Source organism: Pogona vitticeps, chromosome 2 (assembly GCF_051106095.1).
Source record: "Pogona vitticeps strain Pit_001003342236 chromosome 2, PviZW2.1, whole genome shotgun sequence".
In the NCBI taxonomy this organism is placed as follows: domain Eukaryota; kingdom Metazoa; phylum Chordata; class Lepidosauria; order Squamata; family Agamidae; genus Pogona; species Pogona vitticeps.
The window spans coordinates 170,309,280-170,328,233 of NC_135784.1; the positions used below are offsets into that span (position 1 = coordinate 170,309,280).

At 43.4% G+C, this 18,954-nt stretch overlaps 1 protein-coding gene across 9 annotated transcripts in view; it reads right to left on the reverse strand.

Moving 5' to 3' along the window:
- LRP1 (LDL receptor related protein 1) overlaps positions 1–18,954 on the reverse strand; it is a 447,517-nt gene that overhangs the window by 68,646 nt on the left and 359,917 nt on the right. For all 9 annotated transcript variants that reach the window (XM_020778743.3, XM_072991220.2, XM_072991217.2 and 6 more), the window contains 11 exons: positions 18,700–18,843; positions 17,853–17,978; positions 16,470–16,601; positions 15,252–15,386; positions 15,022–15,151; positions 14,240–14,366; positions 13,276–13,427; positions 11,138–11,262; positions 10,594–10,965; positions 1,412–1,601; positions 510–714 (listed from right to left, as the gene is read on the reverse strand). In XM_020778743.3, coding sequence (XP_020634402.3) covers positions 510–714; positions 1,412–1,601; positions 10,594–10,965; positions 11,138–11,262; positions 13,276–13,427; positions 14,240–14,366; positions 15,022–15,151; positions 15,252–15,386; positions 16,470–16,601; positions 17,853–17,978; positions 18,700–18,843 — 1,838 coding nt within the window. The remainder of the gene's footprint in view (positions 1–509; positions 715–1,411; positions 1,602–10,593; positions 10,966–11,137; positions 11,263–13,275; positions 13,428–14,239; positions 14,367–15,021; positions 15,152–15,251; positions 15,387–16,469; positions 16,602–17,852; positions 17,979–18,699; positions 18,844–18,954) is intronic.

The window sequence follows — 18,954 nt, forward strand, 5'->3', positions numbered from 1 at the left end:
TCCAGCAATTAGCCCTAATTCTATTTTGCTTTCCTTCATAATTATTCTGATAGATAAGAATCACCTTCCAACTCCCACCTGGTATAAGAAAAGGATGAATTCGACAACATCTGGAGAGTTATAGACTTTCATTCTTATCATATAGCCTAGTTTACATCTTTTGCCAAAGCCACACCACTACTGGCAAAGATTTGTTACAGTCAGGCCAAAGAGATTCTGTAACCATGAACTTCTATTCAATGGGATAGAATTAACTGGTCCCTTTTTTTCATCTCTTTTTTCTGTATAAAATGTCTCATACTGATCTACAATTTCTCTCTTTTGCATTTTCTTCATACCCACTAAAAGTAACTTTGAATACATTTATAAATCTACAGATAACTTCCACATGTAAACAATACATATATCTGATCTGTACGAATCTATACAAAAATCTGTACAAAACTAAACACTGTGTAAGTAGTGTTTGCCTTGTGTATGGCAGTTTCTTTTAGGAGAGTGGGACTTACGTATCGTTTGGATCCATCATATTCACAACGCTCTATTTTGTCCAGTGTGGCATCAGAAAAGTAGATCTTCTCTGCCTTGTGATCAATGGCAAGACCATTCGGTGTGCGAATGTCTTTGTCTATGATGGTGATCATGTTGGCACCAGACAGCGTAGCCCGCATGATGCTGGGGTGCTGCTCATTCCAGTTGGTCCAGAACATCAAGCTTAAGAGAAGGAGGGTTTATGGAGGAAATTGAAATAACTTTATAAATCAGTGTTTGAAGCTTGATCACCACCACTCAGACCAATAAACCATACTCATGACTATTCAGTTTAAACTTAATGCTAAATTGAGTTTACTTTAAAGAAGAAAGTGAAAGCTTTCAGCCTCTTCTCTACCACATCTTGCTCCAAGGCACCTTTATACAGCACAACATTTTGCGTAAACACAACCCATGTTTTCTCACATGCGTTATTGTCATCAGACAAGATCTCATGTTTAGGGAGCCCTTGTCTATAGAAGTGAGCAGAAGTGAGGATGGATCCAGACTATCTTTTTGTAGTACTCCTCTCCAAGGAACAGCACCTGGCTGACTCCTTGGCAAGTTTCAAGACTCCTTGTGGAGAAAAGGGAAACATTCGAAGTGTTTGGTGTTTCAGTTTGCTAGTTTGGTTACTGATGCTGTAGACTTTAAATGCAGAGAGACTGCTTTTAAGAGAGACTTTTAATGGGATTAGAAACTTTTAAATGTTGTAAGCTACTATACGGCCCCTTGAGGGCCGAGCATTGGCAGGCTAGTAAGCATAAAAACCAATTTAAGTGTGAGTGAGCAAATGAACGGATAAACAAACGCATAATCACAATCTCCAATGATGATCAAAGTTTGATTACAGGTTTCCCTGGGCAACAGTGATACCTACTTCTGGCATTCATCCAATACAAAGGCACGAGGATGGTCGTCCCCAGACATGGTGATAACTGTCTCTCTCTCAAAGGCTCCTTCACGGGCTTGATTCACAGTATGCCGAGTGATAGTGGATGTGGTGTAGCTCGTCCAGTACAAGGTGTCCCAGCCTCGATGGTAAGCCAGGCCCTCAACCGAGCCAACATCTGTTGAGGATAGAGCATGGTGTAACATCACCAAAAGTTTCATTTCCTTAAATATCTTGCTGCTTTGCTATCTTTACCAGCTGAATGTTATCGTTGTTTCACCTCCCAGCCTGTCAAGGAATCAGTCTCTGGTCTGGTTCTGCTGACTAGACAAAACTTGGAAATAAATGAGGGATCCTTGACAAGTTTCAAGATTCCTTGTGGAGAAAAGTAAAACATTGAATTGTCTGGTGTTTCATTTCATTCAGTCCAATGAAATGAAACGAAAGGCAACTTTCCAAACACAGCTTACATTATTTTGGCTATAGTGATCTCCTCTGGTTTCTGCCTCTCCAACTCAAAAAGGTACAGAGAATTATTTATTTATTTATTTTATATCCCGCCTATCTAATCAATTAAGATTACTCTAGGCGGCTTACAACAGCACAAGCAATAAGCTTTTCAAAATCAGAAGCTGATTTTGTCTTGCCTAATACTACCGACTTCCAGTCTTGCAATGTAACCTCTCTCCCAGCCTCTTCTGATTACTGCCAGTTATATTCTAATGAGCCCTCAGATGCCTTCCCAAAATGCTGTGCTATCTTAGGACTTCTAGAACTTGAGAATAAATGTGATCTGGAATTTCATCACAGGCTCATAGCTGGCTTTCTTGGGGACACAGCTCACAGAATCCAGGAGTTTCTAATAAGGACTGTTTCTACAGGGTGGGTGGGGGCATGTCTGGAGAGAAGAAAGGGGAGGTAAATTGATTGATTGATTGACTGTAAAAAATAAAAAGCCATTTTTCCTTCCCCCATTGATGAACAATCCAGAGAGCAAAACCCAATGTGCAAGACAAATAGTCTTGCCTATCCACTTTTGTATCATGTCAACTGTCCACTTCTTTTAAAAAGTAGTACAGCGAACATTCATTTCTTCTTTCCCCTTCTCAAGAATACAAGATACAGTACATTAACCCACCCCCCAAAAAACCAACAAAACAAAAGCAAAAGAAAAGACTCTTCAAATTTTATTCTGGAAATATGACAGCAAATGCAGAAAAGAGCTGGGTTCCAGGAAAGTGGTGATTTTCATTGTTAGGTTGCACCCGGTGTGAAAAAAACAGTCTGGAAAAGGGCAGAGTCAGTTCTACGGATTTTGCCCCAGAAGATAATGAAGGTGTGTATATAATGAGGAGCAGGGAATCAGTGGCTAAGGTAGATGGGAACTGACAAAAATCTCACAAAATCCAAAATGACGTAGGTTCCCCCCACCCTGGTTTACAGAATGTAGCTAATCAACGTTGCTCTTTTCGAAATGGCACCAGCATTCCAATATCCAACATTTAGCAGGGGTTTGGTCACGATGGCCTTACAAACCCTTTCCAACTCAATGATTTTATGATTCTATGATGCACAGATGGTCAGGGAGGACTCATCATGTCGTAGTCCAACTAATATTGGAAACAAATTTCTGACCACAATCAGAGGGCCAAGACTTGCAATTTGACAAATGGCCTAATATGCTAGTTGCCATAAACAGGACTTCACTAATTGCCAGTATTGATTTAGCCACGGACAATTTCAACTCAAGGCAATTATTGGCTCTGCTTGAAAAATTGATTAAAAAAAACAAAAACAAAATTGCAATTAAAAATCATGCTGGGTTTTCCTGCTGCCTCTTGCCAACATTTCTTAATTGAGCTCTCTGTGCAAGGAGAGATTGTTCTCACATTCGCCTTAGGTAACTGAAAACGGCCTCAAGGAAATGAAGGCCTGATAAGCCTTTGACTTGGCTGTGCCAGATCCAATCCCCCGTTCTTGACATAAGCACCCCATGCAAATTCAGCTCAGGTCATCTTGGGGAGAACTCGCTGCAGAAAGACTTTTAGCCAATTTCAACAAGCCGCCCCTGTCTCGGCCCAAGCCAGATGCCCTCCACATGCATGGTTTCAGCAAAGGGCCACACTGCCTCGGAGACAGAGCTCTTTTTCATGCAGAAGGTATAGCAGGGCAGATTTCCCCTTATTTCTAGCCAGAGCTGGAAAAACTCTGGCCTAAAATCTGGGGCCAAAATCATGGGGCTAACAAACAGGGAATCTTCCCACAGCTAGCATTCTTTCTGAGAGCTGACATGATGCCACAGTTCTGGAAAATCTGTAGAGCTCTTGACTAGTCATTAGATGACCTCAGGATTCTGAGAAGTCTTTACTTCTCAGCAGGTGAAGCATTTTGTCTTTGTCCTCCCATCTGAATTTAGTTTTTTCCCCCCATGAAGTACATTAGTTCAAGATTTTGGTCCTTGTTTTTGTGGCAGCCACAGGGATGTCCTGTACAATCCGAGAGTCCCTAATTCCGGCTGGCGGACAAGGAGGAAGAGGAGGAGGAGGAGGAGGAGTGGCAATGATCTACATCCCAGGGATGCCCTTTGCCCTGGTAAACTCAAGCTGTCCTCACAGGATCACAAGTTCTGGTGTTCGGGGGGTCAAAACTTGCTCCATGATAATCACTTTAACAATGGCCATTAATGAACAATAGTTGGGTAGTGACACAACAGTCACATCAAGGAGGTGATTCATAAGGACCTACCAAGAGTAGTGATCCTGTATTGTACCCACCTGCACACACATACTAATAATAGATCCTTTGCCACAACAGACTTAAACATTCAACTCGCCTCCCCCCCAATCCCGGAAATAATCCAAACCATTCATCACCTTGACAGAAGAGTGGGATTCAAGTATAGTAAATGTGTAAATAAATAAGATGTGGGCCACTCACAAAGCAAACAGCAGCAGTGGCAACTCCCCTGCAGACCAACGCAGTTACAATGAACTAACATGGAGGGAATTATAGCTGCTGTGCAAACTCTGTACTGATGACAAATTTTTCTCCTGTAACAGGTGCAAGGAATCCTCTGGCTCAAGGGTCAGATGTGGCCATAGGGGTTCCTCAGCTCAACCACAGTTTTTTATGCTGTTCTCTCCATTTAATGATTAGAAATAAGAGGCTATTTACAATCAGGAAATGCAGCTCTGGGGATCTGAGTTCTGTCTGCCAACCCAGAAAGCTGTTACACAGAACTACTATTCAATTGTATTTTAATTAGTGTATAGTTCAATTGTTTTTTTAACATTATGTTTTTACTTCTATCCTTTTAATATTGTGCACCAGCCTGGATCCCCTTATCAGAAGAAAGGAGGCCTAGAAATTAAATTAAATTAATAAATAATTTATCTTCTGTTTCACTTGCAGGATTTTGGCCATCTTTTTCTGGTCAAGCTGATACCTGAAGGGACACTTGGTTTCATCCACCCACATGTATGCAGACTAGTATTAAACTGTTAATAAATGGAGGCATTGGAACAGGAGAGGCTTGAACACACTGCGGTTCATTTGCTTAAATTGATTTCTCTCAGTAATCTATCAAAGCTTTCACGGGCAACAGTCTATGGTGTTAGATGTTGCAATTAACATCTGGGCACTGTGAGCGCCTGGAGCTTCAACCTCCACTGTAGCCCTATTCAAACTGGAGGCAAAATGAAGCATGGGTTGTCGAATTAATTGAGGCCCCATAGCAGCTAGTCTTGAAGAATAACAAACAATCTGAAATTATCAATCTAGTCAAAAGCCAGGGAAACTCACCAGCTTTTGTAACTCCTGTGAAAAAACACAACAACTTCTCCTTCCACTGGACCGACCCCTCTTAAGAATAGAAGCAGCCAACAGATGGGGGCATGCTACTTGGCAATTATCTGTCTGGGCATGCTGAAAATGTCCACAGCCTCACGCCCACCCATCACCAAAGTTAATAAACAGGAGAGAACTAATTTGTTTGTCTCTAAATGAAATGGTGCATCCCACTGGGATGCCCCAAGCTAGTCTTTGAAGAGGGAATGAAGTGTGTCGACTGTGGACCTGACTTCTTTCTTCGGCCACTCCAGCTCAGTCACACAAATTAGCAATGCAAACAGGAACACAAGTGGCATTGTTCCCTGATGGTGGAAGAGCTTTAAATGTTATAAGACTCACTTATGTAATTCTAATTTATATACAGATCTCAAGAAAGAAGGAAGGAGGGAGGACGACTTGGAAAGACTCAGCACGGACTCTTAACATGCACGCAGTCGCGAGAAATTCCTTCCTGCCTCTATGTAGGTACCTGGAAAAGATTTACTGAAGGCTGTTTCAAGCCCAACCTTATTTTCTAACTGAAGTGCATGGAGAAGAAGGGCACCTATAGAAGGCTGCCATGTCTCCCAAGAATAGGATATTGGCCCGTGTTAAGGTGAGTTCCCCCAAAGGCAGTGAGAAAAGTCATTAGTGGTGGAAGAAGACTATCTTTTCTCCCATAAGCTGGATGCAGGATGCACTCAGGGGCTGATTTGTGGCAAAGTAAGAGGATGAGGCTCAAAGCCTTCTTGAAAAACCAGGACCGTTCCTCTCAAGAGTAAATCTGCTAGCACAGCTCAATTCAGATCCCACTGAGAAAAGTCGCAAACCCCATCCCTCATTCACTCGAACAAAGCAGAATATGGAGTCCTAATAGAGCTGTTGAAGTTTATAATCAAAAGACTGACTGATTGATTGACTGGCAAACTGTAAGTGGACTCCCACATCTTTTGAACTACAGTGGCCACAATCCCTTACTATTGGTGATGCTGAGTAGAACTGAGAAATAGTAGTCCTAAAACGTGAGACAGCCAAAGCTTTGCTATATTCAACAGCTGACCAGCCAATAGCAGAGATGGGAAGATTTCATGTACCACTGGACACCAAGTGCATGACTGTGTATCACACACAGTTGACAACACACAGTGCTATCTACCTAAAGCCCTTGGGAAAGGGTGGGATAGAAAATGAATTAACTAAGAGAAAGCTTCTCATTCAGGCCCTATGTGAAAGTAACAGCTAGTAGTGAATGAAATCTACATTTTGAAAGCCATAGTGTAGGACTTTAAACAGGAGTCTGCTTCATCCCATTCTGTTTACACATCAAATTGTCAAGAAGTTAAGACAAAAGGGAGGCGGGGCTTTGTTGCAGTGCTGCCAGTAACTCCAGAGAAGAGCTCTCTCTGGAAAAACTGGAACCGTCCGGTCTGGGATCCCCCTTTTGAAATGGGGATCGAAGGAGAGACTAGGAGAAGTCTCTCTGAAGCAGATAGTGAGCAGCAGAAGGAGAAGAATGGGAGGCAGACCCTGACTTCTTCCCTCTGAAGAAATCACTGTGCACGGACCGGAGACGGGGAGCCATATTTACCGGCACTGAACCATGAGTAACCCTTAACCAGGGGAGAAGAGAACAACCAATATCAGCATAAAATATATAACAACTAAGTAAGCCAAAGCCTCTGATTTATGAAACAGCCTCATTAAACTGAAAATAATCGGGTGAAAGAAGAAAAGCAGCGGCGAGCCTATCTTATCAGTCTATTTCAAAAGTAAAAGTAAATCTCCTACTCAAGTGAACTCTTCATATAGCAGGCTGATTTCAAAGCCGAGAGAGTGAGACGGAAAAATAATTCTTATGTTTCTGGAAAAGAATCCCAGATGATAACACCATCTGATAGGATTTAAGAGACTTGAGTTTTGTGAACACAGTTTAGCTTGGACGTATTTCTCTTTGCCCTTTCTGGACTTGGTGAACTGTTAATAACAGAATTTGGTGGTTTTCTGGAGAAGAAGGAGCTGACGTGGTCGACTGGACTAAGGACTATCTAGGGGTTAACGGAAAGATCATAAGGACAATTACTGAACAGTTTGGGACTCTGTGATTGTTCTTTTGCTTGTCGGACTGTCGGGAGTTTGAGAATAGAAGCTTGCTGAACTCGGGAGAAGAAGAAATAATTGTGACACGGTTCTATTTGATTCTGAATTTGCTGGGTTAAAAGCTGATTTTTATACTATAATATTATAATATTTGAATAAAGATTGGAGGGAGATTTAAGGGGAGGTTTATGATGAGGGGTTTGGAGTGTTGATAAAATTGTGGAAACTGTTGAAGGATATCTAAGGGGTGAGCATTGTGGTTAAGGGTATAGTATTATCTATACAAACCCCAAAGCCTGAGCTGGCCCCCCAAAATTTAAGACAACAAATGGAGACTGGGTCTGTTCAAGCCCAAAGTTTTGGAATAGTGGTACAAGAAATAGAAAAGGAATGGCAGATTACTATGCAAAAGATAATAATAACAGGGTTTCAGCAAGTGAATGAAGGCCTTAGCAAAATAGAGGATTTGATGAAAGTGACAAAAGAGGGGACAGTAGATACCAAACAAAACCGAAATGAAGCTGTACAAACTTTAGAACCTTCTTTATTAGGCATGACACCAGGCAACATAAATGGGATAGAGAGATATCCAGTGACCTATGCAGCTTCTAAAATTAAAAAGCATTATGTTAAAAATCTCAGGGAAGTAGAGATACTGAAACAAGAGATTCTTATTGTGAAAATATGGGAAGTGGAAAAAATGTCAGATGGGCTGAAAGATTGTTCAATTCAAAAGGAAACTGAATGATGGGATGTATTGTATAAATGGCTGCAGTTATCAGATAGTGTTGGAATAACATAGAATCAAACTAAAATTAAATGATACGATGAAAGCAGGAGGGGAATCAAACTGTGAAAAAGTAATTGTAATATGAACTGATCGGATGATGGCATACTTTGTGTTCTCCTATCCCCCCTAACCTTTTTTCCCTCTTACCTATTCCCCTTTACTTTTTGTCCTCAAATAAATACTTTAAAAATGAAAAAAAGAAGAAGTTTAGACAATAAATGCCACAGATACCTATTATTGCAAAGTCAAAACCTTTGGGTTAGAAAAATTGTAACGTTTCATGAAGTCACTTGGCTGATGTGACTCTGTTCACAGCTCCAGATGCACCAGTGGACATTAATCAAAGGGAAGAGAAGAAGGAAGCTTTGGGAAGAGATGCTCAGAAAGATACAAGGAATATTTATATTTTTGCAATTATTTCTTCCTAATAATTAAATCTAAACAAAGATTGCCCAGCTTTACTATGACGGCTCTTTTACTTTGACACTTCTGAAATGGCACATACAGGAATTCCTGGCTGTCCCCAAACCTGTTCTTCCAGAATTTCAATGGTCATCTGCTCAAGGCCTTACTTTGAAATACCCTATGTAAGGTAAAGGTAAAGGTTCTAGGGTGCGGCACTCATCCCCGTTTCCAAGCCGTAGATCCAGCGTTTGTCCTAAGACCATTTCCGTGGTCACGTGGCCAGCATGACTAGACACAGAATGCCATTACCTTCCCACCGAGGTGATACCTATTTATCTACTCACATTTTTACATGCTTTCGAATGGCTAGGTTGGCACGATCTGGGACAAGCGACAGGAGCTCACTTGGTTGCGTGGATTCGATCTTACGACTGCTTCTGACCTTACAGCACAGAGGTTTCTGCGGTTTAACCCGCAGCCCCATCACGTCCCTACCCTATGTAAGACGTAATGGTAAATCACCTAACTTTACACCCTTCTCATCTGATGACATTTTTTAATGGGAAAAGTCCAGTCTAAATTGTAATATTATGCATGTTTAACAACTTTAATACGATTCATAATGTTGCCCAGCATCTACTGTCTTGTGATCAAAGCTGGTTGGCTCAGCCATAACCTCAGAATTTCTTCTGAGACTCCCTAAAAGAAATTCCAGAAAGCTGTTGTCTAATTTAGGGAAGCCACTGTTAGGCTGATTTAGGAGTGTGACACTATAGATTGGGGCCCCTCCACACTCCTTGTCTGAACTACTGTTCTGTCACCACTGCCACACTGGCGGCTGCTTCCAGGAGGTAAAGGCCAATGTATCAGGAAGGCCTCCTTCTTCAGGGTGCACAGAGAACATTTCAACTATGTACAATCACATAAACACTCGCATCATTCAATTATGGATGCCTCCACCCACCTTGACAGACACCGGCTTATGTTCCCAGTTGCCCTATTCCCCCACAGCAGACAGAGTAACGTCTTTTCTTTAACACCCTGTTCCATCTGTAGCCACCCACACCATTCCTCAAGAGTCTAGGAACCAATATTTTCCCCCCTTAAAATTGGTTTCCCAGCTCCTAGAAAGCCAGTTTTTGCATGTTCTACAAACTGGAGAGAGAAGATAAAGGGTAGAAAGTTGTGTTCTCATAGTGTGAATTCTTTACCCTAAGGCAGTGGCTCCCAACCTTTTTGGATCTGTGGTTCCCCCTGCGCAGCGGCAGAGCAGGAGGAGTGATGAGGAGTGGGGGGGGGCAGAAAGCCAAGAAGCCCAAAAGAGCCAGAACTGGAGCCGGAAGAGTAGCACCACTACTACCGGTGGCAGGAAAAAAAAACAGAGAGAAATTTCCGTGTTGCTCCTGGCTGGTTTGGCGGCATACCAGGGAGCTGTGGGGTGCTGGAAGAGCTGTAGGGCACTACAGTGCACACTCTGGGAACCCAACCAAAGGAATTGTCTTCTCCTATGGTTGAACTGTCACTTGGCTTCCTCCCTGTAGCCAAGGCAATCTCAATCCAGTTTCAGCTGTGATTAGGGAAAAACAGCATCTACACATCTAACCTAGATGGAAACTGCCATCAGGGCACCCTCTCCCCAGCTTAATGGCAGGAACTTGTTCGCTTCAGGTCTCTTTCCATCATCAGAGAAGAACTGGGTGATTTCCTGTACAGAGCCAGCTCCACCAGAAGACCAACACTCAGTGCCAGAGGCCAACAGCACTCCTCCGATATCACAGACTTCAGAAGAACTCTAGTTTCTAACCATCCAAGACACTTGAATCCAAGAGCACTGGGAACATGACATCTCCTTGTCTTCTGGATTCCTCTATCAAAATAAGTCCGCCCACCTAAAATTGCTATTGTCGGAATAGTCCCCTGATGTACACTCAATGAATTTGTTTTTTCTACAGCTTGCAGCATTAGGAATGCTCTTTTTCACACATTACCCAAAAGGAAGCAATCCAGGAAGAAAAGAGAGAAAAGAGGGAAGGACGTCTAAAGCACTCACTCTCAACGATAGTCTTCCGCCCGCTTCCATCATCATTTATTTGCTGGATGTTGCCAAAGTGAATGTCACTATAGAAGATACGGTTGCTGCCCTTGCTGCCATGGCGGTAGTCAAAGGCCAAGGCAATGACGTTTTTCATGTGCTCGTTGTCTTCAAACGGTTTGATGGGTGCGTTGAGGTTGTTTTCATCCGACAAGTGGATACTCTTGAGGATCGTGCGTTCTGAGTAGAGCAGGTACCCGTCATAGTCACGGCAACTCACGCTGTCCTCCGAGAGCATGCCATGGGCGCACGCGCATGTCCGTTGACCTCCTCCCCGGTACAGACACAATTGTTCACATCCACCATTGTTCTGAGCACAAACGTTGGTTCCTGAACAAGGGAGGCAGGAAAGGGGAAATCTAAACAATTCTTATGAGGCTGGTTTCCAACCTTCTTCTACGAGCATGGCTGGCCCAACCGTGAAGTGGAGAGCAGCCACTTTCTTCTCAGCTAGTCCCCTCATCCCTAACTACATTACTGCTAGTGCCACTTCTGTACATACCCTTTTGCCTGGCCCTGTTGAACACCTTAATATCCTTCAGTTGCACACCTATTCCTGTGCGCAAAGACACAATTTCTGAGGCATTGTCCTTGCTGCCTCTCTTAATGGATCCGTTTGCGTGAGTCCTAAACAGAGACAGAAACAAGCGTGTGAACATGCCAAGTACCACAGCCTTTGCATAGAGGTGGCACCATTAAATGCAGACTAGAAAGAACAGCCTGAGACAGGAGACATGAATACCTATTAATCTTAATTAGGCAAACATATACATTAATTCAAAATTAAATATTATGGACTAGGAAACTGATCAATTTTACGTGGGTAAACTTTCAGCTGGACACACAAACCTTCAAGTAAAGGGTGCCCTGATGACGAAGAGGTTTTCCTGCTCTCTTATGGGAGAAGGCTTGTGGGTGGAAAGAGGTGGCCTTATCACACTATCCTTCAAACTACTAGCCCACGAGCAACCACACTGTATCAGCTGCATGAACTATGTGCTGGTTAGGGAAGACTGCTGCCTCCTGATTAAAGAGGAGATTCTTAACATGTACACAGATTTAAATCAAGTTAAATTATAACATATGCTGTATTGCAGATATCTAGCTATGATGGTCTTGAAGCCATGGCTCCAACAGTTTAGTAGTCTTCTTTACAGTACAACACACAGGCAGTCATGCAGATGGACCTTAAGGTCCAAATTCCATATTGGGCTGATATTTCTCTTTGGATGTTTTTTTTTTTAAAGGACACAAAGCTACATGAAGTATATTGGAGTTGTAATGTGGAATTCTCTGTTGCTATTAAAACATTAGAGCTGTTATAGCTTAGTGGGTTGGCATCTCTGGGCTGTGGATCCAGGTTCTGGGAGTCTGAACCCCCACTGTGACTCTCAGCAGAGGGGGCCAGGCACGATCATTCAGTCCATGTAATGGCTGATGGGGTTATGCACTCTGCCAGCTATGCAGTCCTGACAAAGTTGCATGGTCCCAGGGTATTATCAGAAAGAGAGACTGGTACATCACGTCTAAGTACTTTATACCTAAAAAACCCTGGAAAGGTTGTCATAAGCTAGAATCAACTTGACAGCATATCATTATTATTATAAATTATCCTAACACACATTTCCACCTTGACAGAGCCTCAAACGTATAGCTACCTGGTGCCTCGACTTATGAACGGCCCTACTTATGACCATTTTGAGTTATGACCAGGTCCAGCTGCAAAATTTTGCTTCTACTTGCAACCTGAGCTTCCACTTAGGAACAAAAAAGACAGGGGAAAAAGGCGGGAAATTCAAATTTCTAACTGTAGGTGGCTTGGGACTGTCTCCTTCTGCTTCTGAGAGCATATGTGTGTGTTTGCAGGGAGGCTTCAGGCTGCCTTGTAAAGTAAGGTTTTCTGGTTTTAAAAAACTGTTCTGGGTATTTTTGTAGTATGGTTTTGAGCTGGGGGAGGGTTATGTTTCTGTGCTGTGATGGGTCTTGTGGGCTTTGTTTGTTTTTTGTTCCCCCATCTCCGATGGTCTTGGGGGATTTCCTTGCTTTTTGGATTCCCCCCATTTCCGATGGGTCTTGGGGGGTTTGTTTGCTTTTTAGTCCCCCCCCCCATTTCGGATCTTACACACTCTGCTTGATTGCTTTTTGCTTTCTCTTGTTTGCATTTGCAATGGGTCTTGCATGGTTGATTGCTTTTCTCTCCCCCCCCCTCTTCGGCTGGAAGGGATTAATTGCGTTTCCAATGAGTCTTGAAGGGATTAATTTTTTAGTGATTTTTCTCTTTGGCTGGAACAGATTAATTGCATTTCAATGCATTCCAATGGGAAATGGTGCTTTGACTTACGACCATTTTGACTTATGCCCATCTTCCTGAACCAGTTAAGTTTGTAAGTCGAGGCACCACTGTATACCCATTAACCTCAGCATGGTTTCAGAATTAAATACTTCTCAATTCAGTCCTTCGAAAGACTGAACATATATCCCATTTACAAAGCCCAGCAAAAGACATAAAACTATCTGGTGAGATAAACTCTGTCTGAGAAATAAAAGTAATAATACAGCTGTTGCAAAACCCTTCCATACATGGTCCAGGCATTTGTCTGTTGCAGTTGGCTTAGCTCTTGGAAGTACCATGACACAGACCTGTCACTCCAGTAGACATAGTCCTCAAAGACCGATACGGAAAACATGTCCATGTTGTTAGTGGATAGGACCACCTCCCTCTTGTCACCCGTCTCTAGGTCTATACGTTCTATTTTATCTGTTCGGGCATCACACCAGTAAAGTTTCCCATCCTGGACAGAGAGAGAGAGAGAGAGAGAGAGATCAGGGTGGCATGCCATTAATGCAAATTATATATTAAACCCAGGTCCTAACATGAATTTCGATTAGATATGGGGCAATCAAGGACCATCAAATGTATACTAAGTCCTGCCACAGCAAACTGAGAGTAAGTGGGCATATGACTTGTGATTACCTCCCCAAAGCACAGAACCCACATGTATGATACGAGAAGGCCATGATGGAAAAATAAACATTATGATTAAATACCTCAACTTTCTGCATTCTAGTTGATCTTGTTGTTGCTGTTGTTATGTGGATGGCAATTGCTCTCAAAAGAAGAGAGCCGTTTACACAACTCTGCCCCCATTTTAGTGGGAGAGTCTATCCACCCTTGGAAGCTTTTCATCCTTACACAGGATTCAGTGTCCTCCAGGCCGCAACCAGCCCTCATAAAAAAATGAGATACTGAATTTCTAAGGCTTGTAATGCTCCTCTAAGATCCTAATCTTTAGGAGACCAGGAAATGTAGACTGTACAAAAAAAAGAAGTTGCCTGATTTGCACAATGTATATAGAATTGTCTGTATTGACGATATACAATTGGGGATATAAAGTAGATTTGTAGGTAACAGAGTCTTATTTGTCTAACATGACTCCAAGGACACAATGATACACAAGACAACCCTGGACTGGCAAAAATAGAATACCAGAGCCCCCTGCATTGTCCCCTGGCACACTCCCTTTTGTTTCAGAAGAAACTGCCCTCTCTGACACCTCCTGTTCCCCATCACTTCTTTACTACAGTATAGGCCTCTGAGCCATACCTCATAGTCAACAGAGATCCCGTTAGGCCAGCTGATGCTGGTGTTGATAAGGACCACACGCTCTGTCCCATCCAACCGGGAACGCTCAATGCGAGGATACTGGCCCCACTCTGTCCAAAAGAGATACCTGAAAAAGAGGAAACAAGCCACTGCCATAACAGAAAGTGGGTCACCTCTTTAGCTGAGCAGTTCAATCTGTTTCTGTTGGTGTTTCTTATTCAGAATTTTATTGTCTTTTTCCTCCAAGGAGCTCAGCAGAAGAGGGCTCTCCTCCCTCTCTATTTATTTCCCAGAAAAACTCTGCAAAGAAGCTTAGGCTACTATAGTCTGATGTCACCCAGGGAATGTCATTGCTGAGTAAGGAGTTGAGACTGGATCTCCTTGGTTCTTGTCCAACATCTTAACCACTGTGCCACAGTGGGTCTCCATGTCCACTATTAGAGGACCACACTAACAAACAGTTGGGATCATCATAGACCAACACACTGCAGACTGGAATTCAATATTGCTTGGTATCACTCAGAATAGACTGAAGGAATGAAGCTATAGATACACATGGGCAGTGACAACTCAACCAGACACCCTTCCTGGAACTGGGAACAAACTAAATGGATCCAGCATCTGTGCAAGATCTACCACCAGTACCTAGGAGACTTGTCTTCTCCCTGTTCCAAGCTATCAGCCTCTAGGTGCCTCCAAGAAATGCACACCCTCAGCTTGTTCTTGTCACAGTAATTGGCCTCACAGTCTAACAATTCCCATTCCTTATAATCGACTCTTACCCCTTCTCTGGGTGCACAGTGATGGCACGTGGCTTGTCTAGGCCCTGTGAGATCACTACATAGCGAAATGAACCATTGAGCCTGGCCACCTCAATGACATCAAAACCCTGGTCTGTCCAATAGATGTTTCCTGAAGGAAAGAGATGAAAAGAATTGTTACTTCATTATTTCTTCATCTCTCCCTTCCTGCACCATTATTTCAGAGTGATTCCAACTCCACACCACCTTACCTGCGATCCAATCGACAGCAATGCCTTCCACCCGGCCAATGCCATTGGTCACTACATCCTCTCTCCAGGTCTGGTCCCGTTTGGCCCGACTTATGGTACTCAGGCCCATGTCCACCCAATAGATGGTGTCATTGGCTGTGAAAGGAAAAGAAGCTCATTTACACCAAGGAGTTCAGGGTGATGACATACAGTATGACTTCAGGAGAACTGAAGCCTCCTGCAACAATGACAACCAGCATCCATTATGCTCATAAGCAGCCTGCCTGTTCCCATCCCAGCTTTCACAAGGTCACTTGAAACAACAAAAAGAAACAAAATTCTTTTTCCAAAATAATGAAAACCTAAAAATAGATTCACTAAACGTCGGTGGCACCACCTGGTTAGATCAGCAGGACAAATAGAGGAAAGGCACAGAAACTCAGTGTGTCATGACACAAGAACATTCTAACTCTCAGCATCAGTAGAATGACCGCTAGCAACACTTCTGACTCACTGTAGCACCAGGCTTTCATTATATATGCCATTCTAAAACCATCTCTAGTGTCTTTCAATCAATGTTGAATAATGTTGATGCCACATTAGCTTCTGTTCTGTTCTAAGATTCTGAATAAGGATGGCTGCTCAAAGACTGCCACCAAGAAAAACCTTCTTCCTAAGCATTTACTTGTATCATTTTCAGTTTTATTTTTGGCAGAATCCTGTCTTAGTGAAAGGTCCTAAACGAATGTGAATGCCAGCATAGTACAGCCATATTTGCTTAGAGTGCTATTCTAACATGAAACAGTGGCCAACTGGGCTGCAGCCCCCCCCCCCCCAGCCAAGAATCATATCTAATACAGTTCCTTGTGACATGACCTAGATATGACATCTAATTAGGTGTAACTTTCTTCCTTGGAGGGTCATGGCTGGCATCAGCTGACCAGGGGACATCAACCTAATATAATCTAGTCCCCTCTCGCTGTGCTCCTGCTCAGAATACTGCCTCCTTTAGCTGCTTATCTCTTAGCTGAGAAAATGCTACTCAGCTGCATAAGACTGCTCAAGCTCAGCTTGGACAGACAGCATCCACACCAAACAAACAGGCAGAGCCCAAACATGGCTCTACAGATACCCTTCGACTTCAGTACCCAAAATGGCCTTCATGGAGGAGTTGTCTTTCTATCCCTCTGCTTCTAAAGAACTCACAGGGCTAACCCATTCCATGTATTCAACACCTACCAGCATGGAAATCGATGCCCACTGCCAGTGAAGTTCCAGAGACTGGCACCAGTGCATCAGACTTGTCATTGGGATCCAGCGGGATGCCTCGGATACCCTCATGCACTGAATAGAGAAGGAAAGAGCCAACACCTGTATGGAAAAAAAGAGTGTGTGAAATCAAAGCACTTGAAATGGGACAAAACCCAGTAGCAAAGTCCATGTGTTGCATGAGGAATGAGTAACACATGGTCCTCGTTGTGTGTAGATGAACATTGCCATTACTGCCACTCAGAGTTGACCAGCCTTCACCCATCTGGGTCCCACCCGCCCCTCGCACCCGATTTGGCCTGTAACTCCCCCTCGCCTCCAACAGCATGACCAAAGTTCACGGATGTCGGGACATATAGGCCATGTTCAAAAGGTATGGAACAGGCAAAGTTCTAACTCTGCGTAAGTTCAAAAGGAAAATGGGCAGGGCTGTATAGTTTGGTGCCTGACATGTCTTTGCATGGAGAATTCCAACGTTTAAGTCTTGCTAAATGGAGCTCAAACAGGTGTCGGGTTCTGCAGAAGCAATGATTGATAAGGAGGACTGAGTATAGGACTTCTGATGCAGTGTAAGGCAGCTTCATTTCTTCTAATCAGCAATGGATAATACCACTTGTATGTTGCATTTTGCACATATTAACTTAGTAATGCCAAAACCAGCCAGTACGCAGCGGTTTTGCCTAGAAAGTTTCTGAGGTGCACATAGACTTTTTTTCAATGTCCAACATGGAAGGAGACAAAACATAAATTTAGCAGCATAATTCAAGCAAGCCAAAAGGTGTCTCAGGACACCTTTGGGTTTCTTTCTGTCACAACACACTGACACAGCTACCTTGCCACAAATATCTCAGATAGAGAGAGTCAAGTTGGATGCATAAATGGGGTTTCAGTAAAGCCAAGCCACTACACTACCCCACAGAGCTTGAAACACTCTCTGGGGGATCTACAATTGCATTACGCAGGCTACACATTGCTCCCCCCAGCAAGCTGAGTACTCAGTTTACGAGCCTTGGAAGGATGAATCAACTTTGAGCAGGCTACCTCAGCCCACTGGGATGAAACTCAGGTCGAGAGCAAAGTCTTGACGTAGTACTGCAGTTTAACCACTGGGCAGTGAGACTCCTATGGTAACCAATTTTGCTACCACATAATCTACAGACAATTCCATTATCTGCACCAAATCAAGAGCACCTGTAGTGCCAGGACTAACTGCTTTCAACATTCGTAAGCCACCAACTGAAGCTATGACGCATTGTGCAGGTATGGAGAGCAACACAGATCTCCAGATGTGTGTCACAACAGGTGCAGGCAACGTTCCACAAAGCATATGCGAGCCCATGGACAACTATTCACCTTCACAGGACTGCTGGCCACTTTTTAGGCTGTAGCCGGCTGTACACATGCAGGATCGAGTTGTCTCTGAGGTTGGGAGGCACAGCTGAGAGCAGTCACCATTGTTCACACTGCAAGGGTTGGTACCTGCAACAACCAAGGTTCAATCATGAAAATGGATGCAGAATCAGACAGTTTCGGTTTTGTTCTGCCTCGTAATCCCTGATACAGTATAACCACTCAGTTTCAGCACCAAATCTGCAAAGATCACAGGGCAGGGGATGGACTGTATGGACCAGCAAGAAGATATGTGTACCATGAACCTTGCGTGGTATTAACAAATAGTTATGATGGCAAAAATTCTAGCAGGCCCAGCTTCTTTGGAATCTGCTAGGAAGTTGATACTGCCTAATCCTAATCAAACAGCCTTACAATAGGGCCTGATATGAGGTATACAGACCACAGATGCTTCTGACTATTTTTGCAGCTCCTGCAATAATTCCACAGCTGCCAGATTTTGCTGGCCAATGCAGACAGGGCAACAGGTATATCTTCAGTATAAATCAAGGTGTCTCGAGAACAAAGAGTTTGTTTTAAAGTGTCCCCCCCCCCCCTTGCTCTCATGCCACTGAAATCTGGTCATGGCAGCAGAGGTTGTCCATAGTCTCTGATAGGTTTGGGGGCCTCAATTCACAAACTTCCATCCATCAAAATGCCATCCCAGATGCAAAGGTATCAAACCATATTGTGGTTCACAAGCGGAAACAATCATCCAAGCTTTCCTATGATGTTACTATATGCCCTCCTCTTCCCATAAGCACCTGCAACTCACAGCTACTCATTATAGCCAGCGCACCGAATAGCTCACCATGCTGCTGGATGCTCTCATCATAGATCTTCATGTGCATCACTAGGGTGGTGCTGTTGCGCAGCACAGTGGCTTCTGTCCCATCCTTCTTATTGCAGGTGCCCACTTTTTCTGAGGCTTGGTCAGCCCACCATAACTTATCACCTAGAACAGACAGGAATTTCCAGATGTGTGAGGGAACAGAGATGACACTCCTGACCCTCTAGGGTTTGCAGCAACCACTGCAAAATATCACTAAGGATCATAACATTTCTC